Source organism: Carica papaya, chromosome 5 (genome assembly GCF_054855325.1).
Source record: "Carica papaya isolate Zhongbai chromosome 5, ASM5485532v1, whole genome shotgun sequence".
NCBI lineage: Eukaryota > Viridiplantae > Streptophyta > Magnoliopsida > Brassicales > Caricaceae > Carica > Carica papaya.
Window position 1 is genome coordinate 1,879,576 of NC_142313.1, and position 8,494 is coordinate 1,888,069.

The 8,494-nt window shown below is 35.1% G+C and overlaps 2 protein-coding genes and 1 non-coding gene across 6 annotated transcripts; all 3 read right to left on the bottom strand.

The window, feature by feature from the left end:
• Positions 1-139: 139 nt before the first annotated feature.
• LOC110821544 (Transducin/WD40 repeat-like superfamily protein) lies at positions 140-3,982 on the bottom strand. Of its 4 annotated transcripts, XM_088220216.1 has the most exons (9): positions 3,668-3,982; positions 3,307-3,514; positions 2,897-2,992; positions 2,545-2,619; positions 2,225-2,335; positions 1,965-2,056; positions 1,587-1,671; positions 1,452-1,519; positions 641-780 (listed from the first exon to the last, which is right to left on the bottom strand). In XM_088220216.1, exons 1-8 carry the CDS (start codon positions 3,829-3,831, stop codon positions 1,454-1,456), a joined length of 897 nt encoding a protein of 298 aa, XP_088076342.1. In that variant the 5' UTR covers positions 3,832-3,982; the 3' UTR covers positions 641-780; positions 1,452-1,453. The 4 variants fall into 4 exon arrangements, with proteins under 4 accessions (XP_088076339.1, XP_088076340.1, XP_088076341.1 ...); XM_088220213.1 differs by lacking the exon at positions 1,452-1,519 and having other exon boundaries at positions 140-780; positions 3,668-3,964; XM_088220214.1 differs by lacking the exon at positions 1,452-1,519 and having other exon boundaries at positions 140-780; positions 3,307-3,491; positions 3,668-3,831.
• Positions 3,983-5,256: 1,274 nt separating this feature from the next.
• Positions 5,257-8,097, bottom strand: LOC110821519 (HSP20-like chaperones superfamily protein). Its single transcript, XM_022051385.2, has 6 exons — positions 7,938-8,097; positions 6,686-6,872; positions 6,322-6,478; positions 6,191-6,225; positions 5,952-6,105; positions 5,257-5,606 (listed from the first exon to the last, which is right to left on the bottom strand). Exons 1-6 carry the CDS (start codon positions 8,060-8,062, stop codon positions 5,503-5,505), a joined length of 762 nt encoding a protein of 253 aa, XP_021907077.1. The 5' UTR covers positions 8,063-8,097; the 3' UTR covers positions 5,257-5,502.
• LOC148253655 (U5 spliceosomal RNA) lies at positions 7,042-7,156 on the bottom strand. Its single transcript, XR_015820830.1, has one exon. It is a non-coding gene; the product is annotated as a U5 spliceosomal RNA (small nuclear RNA).
• Positions 8,098-8,494: the final 397 nt, after the last annotated feature.

Consider the following 8,494-nt stretch of genomic DNA (forward strand, 5'->3'; position numbering starts at 1 on the left):
TTTAAGGTTATAAATAATTCTCAAGTATAATATATGTTACATTTCTAAGAAAACAAGTTTGTAAGATTTAAAACATATTATTCTAATCATACTTGTGAGTTTTATTAGAACTTATTGTTACTCATTCATATTCCACTAATTAATTACAACTTCTAAAATCTTATTAACATGAAAATTTGACTTTCAGTTAAGATACCGTTTGTTAGCAAGCAGTGTCCCTTCTTAGGGGGTAAAACTTGTCCTTACAAAGAGTGAAACTACAGTAGTTATACAAAGGAATTTCTCAACTCTAGATCAAGTGTTTTATACCCGAACAAACAAAAACAAAAGAGGACAAAAAAAATCAAACAAAAATGGAAAAGAAAATACATATAGAAAATCACACGAGGAAGAAATGGCGAACACTTAAATTGGCGGCAGCTGGTAAGGATTATGTCTGGCTTTCTTGCGAGTCCTCGGTGACTTCATAACCAGAGTACTTGAAATCCAGGATCGGTTTATATCAGGAGATTCGTCGGAAGTCCAGCAACACAATCGGCCATCTTCACCTCCAGTCCATCCAAAAATGCCTTGGCTCTGATTAGGTTCACCCCTCATGCTCGAAATAGGCAATACACTCCGAACAACACCAGTGTGACCACCCCCAAGAACTGCCCCAGGAGATCCGATTGCTCCCGCTCCTTCATAATTTACAGGGAAGTATCCTATGGTACCAGCATTTGTGCCACCAATAACCCATAAATTCTCTCCCCAATAGTTACAGTCAACGAAATAATCAACCTGCCAAACCGAGGAGACGGAATGAGTTTTTGGTCGCTTCAAATTCACATCAACTTCAATAACTAGTTTTTATCTTTCAGATATTTTAGCAAATAATCTGTCCTAGAAAAAATTACAAATTTTTTATTAAAAAGAAGGTTATGGACGACTACTGTCTCCATAGGAATTGTCGTATGAGTATTTCTCTATTGTAGAATGTTCAGTTTAAATCATAATTATGCGCCTTCAGGGCGAGTCTACTGCCACAGCCTAATGAAATATAGGTAATCCAATAGATCACCAAACAAAACCTCAATCTAAAAAAGATCCCCCGTCTCTTGGGCGTCAAACTCAATACCTTATATCTTTGCCACCATTTCGTCATCCATCACCTCGGAGGAAAAAATTTAGAAAGTCTAAAATAGTTATTTTAATAACCAAAGAAGAGGGTATATCAGCATTTTTCAAATCGTCAAATGTGGTTATGCATTTGACTGTCACTGCTGATTGATTTATTAGCCTAACACCCCATAATTTCATTTGCTTCTTTTTAAGTTGTCTAGAAATTTTGCCCCCACTTTTGGTACAAGCCATTAGGTTGTCACAACTCGATTACTCAGGCTTCAGTTATGTATTTCGACTATTTTTTAGTCTCTTAAATTTTTAAATTATCAAGGGGCGAACAAACCCACAATTACTTATCTGCTGTTCTGATGCATTCTCCCCCAGCACAACAAGCACACAAACACACAGATCCCAACTGAAAAGCCCAAAGGTTAAAATGAGAGATGAGCCACAACAACTACGCAAACACAGAGAAAACTTACATCATCCAATGTCCAACTTTCAGAAGCTAAAGAACGAGCATTCTCAAAGTTTACTTCCAGTCTTGCATCCTTCCAGTCCCAAATGCTGAAGGAACAGGCATATTGAAAATGGAACATCTCAGCATCAAATGCAAACAATATAGTTTAATACAGATCATGAGAAGCTTAGTTCACTACTGTGGATAAGCTCTACCATATAAGTGAGTTTGTTTTTGTTTTCTTTTCATCCATAGACAAACATCCACACTTAGCTGTCAAATGTAACTCATAGATAACCACAATTAGAACTAGATTTTAAGATCCTTGAATAGAATATTTTAGCAATGTTTCATAACTGACACTCAGAGGAAGATACTCTTTTCGTAGGAGACAGTATACCTTAGGGTTTCTATATGTGTCAAACACCATAGTTTTTGATAGGAATCTCCAAAAAATCCCACTTTTCCGATTGAGGTTTCTGCATTGATTACCTGCAAGTCCGAGACCAGCTTAATCAACTAGACAACTATCTTAAATTTCCCATGAAACTCCAGTAATTTATATTAATCCCCTCTTTAAACAGTAGACTCAAGTAATAGAAGTATAAAATTATGAGATTAAGAATGCCAGTGAGACTGAGAACTTCATGGTTCACTTACAGAATCCAAATGTTCATCATCATTGATGTCTCCCTCGGTATCAAATATACATATCAATCCATCTACTGAAGCAGACACAAGTTTGTTTCGGTTATCTGGAACGAAATGAACCTGTTAACATTAACTGCTATAAAATCAGAATAAAACACAGAATCGGTATAACCACCACTTGCCTACAACTCAGAAATTACACTTTCCTACAACTCAGAGATAACCAATCATGGACTGATGAAGCTCTAAGATGCAAAAGAAAACATAAGATAAATGAAAACACAATTCTCTCATCATCTAACACAAATACCATGTAGCTGAAAACGCACCTGAGTAACATCATCCACATGAGACTCCTCCAAACAAGCAACTTGCTTTTTGTTCCTCCAATCCCAGAAAAGTACCTACATTGAGCTAATCAAAAATGAAAAGCCGATATGAACAACCAAAAACATCAATTTGCAAACAAAAGTAGCCTATGTCCTCCATATAGGCAAACATTACAATGGATAAACTAAGCATACCTTGCCTTCTTCAGAATAAACAGGAGAGGCAACCTTTACATTCATAGGGATTTATAGAACTTATCATGACCACAGAAAAGTAGCTAAAAATTGCCCTGAGCTCAAATGGAACCACTCAATGTCATCAACAACCCTACAAGTATAGTTATAATAATACCTGCGATTTACACCCACCGGCAAGAAGATTATCAGCAGACCCTCCAAAAGAGAAACTAAAGATCTCTTGATTAGGGCCAGCAGCTATACAAGACACCTGCAGTATCCATTACAAAACAAAAACCAAACCAAAATGAATACAAACAGAACTTTTTTCCAATCCAAGTTTTTTTCTTCAAAGATAGGAGAAAATAATTTACTGTAGGATTGGATTCAATTATCTATCAACTATGTGAGCTATGAATTCCTTCCATATGTAAAGTAATTAAGAGGTAGTAATTGAACGAGAATAGAATTGTTTTTACCAAAAGGAACCAAGTAGTTTCACTCTCAAATTCAAATGAACAAAACGAGAAACTCAAGAACCAAAAGATCATAATAGCTTACAGCAAACACCAAATAAATTTTTACCTGTTGAAATGTTCGGGTATCCCAAGTTCGGATGGTTCCGTCGGAGGAACAAGAGTGCAGGGCATGAGGCGTGGATCCGCCGGAGAAAGAAATATGGTTGATAGTAGCAGAGTGACCTCTACACTCTCCGTAGTACTGACCCGTCACAGGAGAGTACAATTTCACTGCGTTGGTTGACAACGAAACTGCCATTGTTGCACAATCATCCCTTTGTCATTCGATATCAAAATTTAATCAGTGAGTTCTAAACAAACAAATTGCAGTAGGCTAATTATTACATCGAACTAAATACAACTCACCATCCCGAGCTTTCCGGCGAAACAAACAGAAAAAGGAAAACAGAAAGAGAGAGGAGGATTACTTGGGAGCAATTTGGAAAACATAATCATCGCCGAAATTGGTTTGAATGGAGTTTCTGAGACCGAATCGCTTAAATGGAATTTGGTCGTGATTTGAATTCGATGCGTGTCCCTGTCGTCGTTGTTGCGATTCTTCTTCTACGTCCATCTCCATGGGATGTTCCATATTTGCCGGGGGCGGGTAGACGGAGATTTGGGTGTTGAATTTAGGTTTTTCGATCGGAACGGCTCTGTAAGGGATTTTAAGGTTTTGGATCGTGTGAGGTAAGGCTCACTTTTATACACCTGTAACCACCAATCATCATTTTTAAAGTAAAAACGACCAACGATCAAGATTTTACCTTCTTCGCTGACCATTTATTTAATCAAGAGAGAAAACCAGACCCTTTCATATATAGATATATGTACACACGTGTGTGTACATATATATATATATATGTGATAAGGTACGAAAACGCATATATACGCATGTATGCTACGTCAATATTTAAAAATTAGTGTACATAAATAAATTATTTTGATTCAATTATTAATTTATGCATAGTATTTTGAAGATTTAACCTGATTTTATCCAATTGATATATTTACTTTTTAACATATTTTTAATATTATAATTTTTTTGTTTTCTTTTTTACTGGGTAGTAAAAAAATTTAGTGATATTAGTTGAGTAATTAAATAGTATCCTTAATTAAATGTATTCGAAAATGAAATTTATAAAATATATATTTATGTAAGATTTGGGGTAGAGGTCGAGCATATATGTCAATAGAAAAGATACACCAAAAAAATTATACAAATAACTAAATTTATAAATATTTTTATATTTATTTAATCAAAAAAATTTATTTATAATGACCTAAATTATTCATATAGAAAAATAATAAATTTTAGATTTAAACAAATTTAATTGAATATTTCAATTACATAATATTATATAAAACAAATATAAATTTATAAAATAAATTTCATAGAAATTCTGTGAAAAGTCTTTTAGATCTCTCAGTTAATTTTTCCAAAAATCCCACTTCCCCATTTAATTCTACACAAAGCTTTCTCCGGGCTAAATGCAGGTGTGCTCTTCGCTGAATTCTTAGCACAAGCACTAATTTCCACATCGAATTCTTTGATGGTAAGGATTCAACTCTCTTTTTGAGAATTAAGAATTGAATTTGAATTCTCACCATCATCAAATTCATATCGATGTGGTGTTAACTCTACCAGACTATTTCCAGTTATGTTTACTCGTACCAAGAACCTATCTTCGAAGTAAAAGATAAAACCCGAAAATCATAAACATGGATAAACTATGGAATGCAGTAGTCAGTACCAAGAATCTGTCTTCGAAAAAATCATAAACAAGGATAAACTACGGAATGTAGTATTCGTACCAAGAATCTATATCTGAAGTAAAGATAAAACCCGAAAATCATAAACATGGATAAACTGCGGAATGTAGTAGTCATACCAAGAATCTGTCTTCGAAAAAATCATAAACATGGATAAACTATGGAATGTAGTACTCATACCAATAATCTGTCTTCGAAAAATCATAAACACGGATAAACTATGGAATGTAGTACAGTGATCCAATGAAGAAAATAATAAAAGGTCCAAATTGCTCATTTTTTGAAAAATTAAAAGCAAGTAAAGATACAAGCATCTAGCTCAAGTCAAAGAAAAGTTTTTTGCCAATTTTGACACCAAGGCAAAAATCTTAATCCAATCCTATTCAGTTACACCAATAACATTAAATTGGTCCCGTTAATAGAAACCAAAAATAATTACCATGTGACTGTAGGGTCTACTGAAATTTTGGCACTTGGAATGTCACGCGCTTCATGCAGCTTGCTTTTTCTCTTCTGTGGTTCCTCTCTCGCTCTCACCAGCTTCTCCTTTTGCCTTGTCTGCACCATGTTCTTCTGGGTTTGCAGAATCTAGTTCTGCAGAAAGAGAAATCATTTGTTATAATAACCTTTACAAGTAAAAATGCAATAGCCGTAGAATAAGGAACACAAACAAATAAACCCCCAATGATCTCACGTGCCGAATGATGATAAGTAATGGCTAAAGAGAAAGACAAGGACATTGAGAATTCATTCATCAAAAATTCCATCCTTAGATGTGGAATGTTCACAGGTAGTCCATTTGCCATATGAACACCAGGTGGATAACAATATAACCTACGATGTCTTTAATGCGGGGGGGAGGGGGGGGGCAATTATACTAAAATTTGAAATCTGTTGCAAGTCACATGTTAACATCAAAAACCTACAGCAACATATTACCTTCATCATCTCCATCACTGTCTCCCATGTCATCCATTGCACCATTGAAGTCACCCATGCCTCCCATGCCTCCCATGCCTCCCATGCCTCCCAGGCCTCCCATGCCTGCCATGCCCCCCATGCCTCCCATGCCTCCCATCATGTTACTGAAATTCTGCAGACAAAAGGAATTATGAACAAACTCCTCCAGGAAACATTGTTAAGAAAAAAAGAATAACCATAAATTAAAATGTCCATACAGAGAAATCCATTCCACCCAAGTCATCAGCATTGCCTGCCAAAACAAGAACCAAAATAATCAATCAAAAGTATAGCAACATTTATTAACCTGAAAAAACAAAGTAACTTATGTTTAAAAAGGCACACATACCAGGGACATCATCATCCTCATCCACCCATCTGTCCCAATCTATTTTAACATAATGTGGTGCCTTCCCATCTCCACGCAACAATTTCTTCCACCATCCCTTTTCTGCCTTCTCCAGGATGCAGAATATGGTCCTTACTCCTAAATTAATTTTGCTTTCCTACTCAATGTGAGATACAGATAAGACAAAAAAACCATAAGTATTATCGCTATAAGAGTAAATAAAGCCATTTTGAATGATCATAAGCTCCAAAAATCCAAAATATTTAGCTGATTGAGCAGTTTTTAGTTTCATACTCAGCTAGCTAATTAGAACCAGTAAGAGTATAAAAATAATGAAAGGACCAAATGGTCTCAAAAATCTCACCTCCACATTGACCTTATCATGAAGTTCCAATTTTAGTTCATAGACATGATTTTCTGCTCCAGCACTGGCTGAGAATGTAAAAACTCCCTCCGGCTCAAGATTGACCTTGGCATTTTTTGAATCAGGCAACAGAACAGTAAGATAAACCTTGTCCACTCTCTGAGCCCACTTAATCTCAGGGTGACGACTGCAAAATTTTAACCCGTATTAGCCCAGCACGAATACGATAATAATGAAGTAGCAAAATAGAAGGCATAAGCATGTCTAGCAATCTCAAATATGCACTCCTATACAACAAGATGCTTTATTTTATTGTTTGTTCATGTTTTTTTTAAAATAATTTTTTAATAAGAGGCAACACTCAAGAGTGAGCCCCTCCAAAAATTAGCGTATGCTGCTTTAAAGCAACAAAAGCGCGGTATTCTTCAGTAAAAAGGAAAGAACATTTCGTTCTGTCCTCACCGCACAGCTCCATGTTTACAAAGAAACAAATGCCTTACAGCAAAATGCAACAACAATAAGCCCTTAACAAAATAACATTAAAAAACCCTATGTTACCAAGATTATGGAATTCTTATCAGTCCGAAGACGAGAAGGATTATTGAAAACAATTACTTATGCAGCCACCTATTAAAATCTGAATTAGCACAGAAGAGAATGAAAACTAATTGAAGTTTCCAGCAATACACATCTAAAACCTTACACCCAACAAATCCAATTGGCTATTTTGAAATGTTAATCAAATCAGAATACTAAAGAAGGGAGGAAAAAAAACAACAAACTATACACATCCCACTAGGTATTTCACTGGCCTACAGAATCTCAACCTCCGTCACTGTGAAGACTAACATAACCTAATTCAGCGGCATTTGATAATTTCCCCCAATAGTTAAGGAACAACATTTCCCTATCATACCAATAGTTTCAGCTCCTGGTTCAATCACAACATTTTGGTTAGATAAAACAAAACTCTGTGCTTCAAACAGCCTAAACCAAGTTATTTACGCCCTAAACAAATACCTTAAGAAAACTTCCTAATACCTCCCCTTTCCTTCGTTTCCTCGACAGCCAAACACGGGTTAAACCAAATAATAATAAAAACGATAAGAACAGCCAACACTGACAACCGAACAAACACCTGAAGTACGGATCAAAACCAGTCCGCACAAAGAAGATCAACAACTTTAATCGAATAAAATCCGAGTCAGATACTCAACCCATAGAGAATCGAAGGTGGGAGAAGAAGGATTACCTCATGTTTGACTCGAAGGGGGGAAGAACCAGAAAAACCCTAGCAAGGAGAGGCGAGAAAAAAAAGGAGGAGATACGAAGCGTACAAACACGAAGCGACAGAGAGTGCGCTTTAAGTAGAAGCATAAAGCGTGATTTCTAGTAGTTTCTGTAGATATTTAATTCCTACACTGTACGATGCTTGTATCATTATCTTTATCAGCGTGGCTTCTGATCGTTCGATCAAAAAACCCATGCACGGTGACTTAGAAAAAATGCAGATCGTACGGCCAAAAAAAAATAAAATGTTAAGGTGCGGACGATTCGGACTTACAGGGCCCATTAACATTGGTTATGTTATTTTTTGAAGTTAATTAAATTTTCATCCATAATAAAATTATTTAATTAATTTATTAACAATTATAAAATAATTTAAATTTTAAAATATTATTTTATTTATTTAATATCAATTTAATTTAAATAATTTTTAATTATTTAGATAAAATTTATTAAACCGCTGAATAAAAATAAATTTGATTTTTTTTTTTTTCAAAAAAAATATATATAGCTTTTAACAAT

What these genes read in the sequence shown, in the direction of transcription:
- LOC110821544 (XM_088220213.1), bottom strand. Translation starts at nt 3,831, where the DNA reads ATGGAACATCCCATGGAGATGGACGTAGAAGAAGAATCGCAACAACGA. An exon ending in CCGGTGGGTGTAAATCGCAG is followed by an intron (nt 2,620 to 2,896) that starts GTATTATTATAA and finishes AGCTCAATGTAG; the next exon opens with GTACTTTTCTGGGATTGGAG. An exon ending in AAAGTTGGACATTGGATGAT is followed by an intron (nt 781 to 1,586) that starts GTAAGTTTTCTC and finishes TCGGTTTGGCAG; the next exon opens with GTTGATTATTTCGTTGACTG.
- LOC110821519 (XM_022051385.2), bottom strand. Translation starts at nt 8,062, where the DNA reads ATGCTTCTACTTAAAGCGCACTCTCTGTCGCTTCGTGTTTGTACGCTT. An exon ending in ATGATAAGGTCAATGTGGAG is followed by an intron (nt 6,479 to 6,685) that starts GTGAGATTTTTG and finishes CACATTGAGTAG; the next exon opens with GAAAGCAAAATTAATTTAGG. An exon ending in TGAGGATGATGATGTCCCTG is followed by an intron (nt 6,226 to 6,321) that starts GTATGTGTGCCT and finishes TTGTTTTGGCAG; the next exon opens with GCAATGCTGATGACTTGGGT.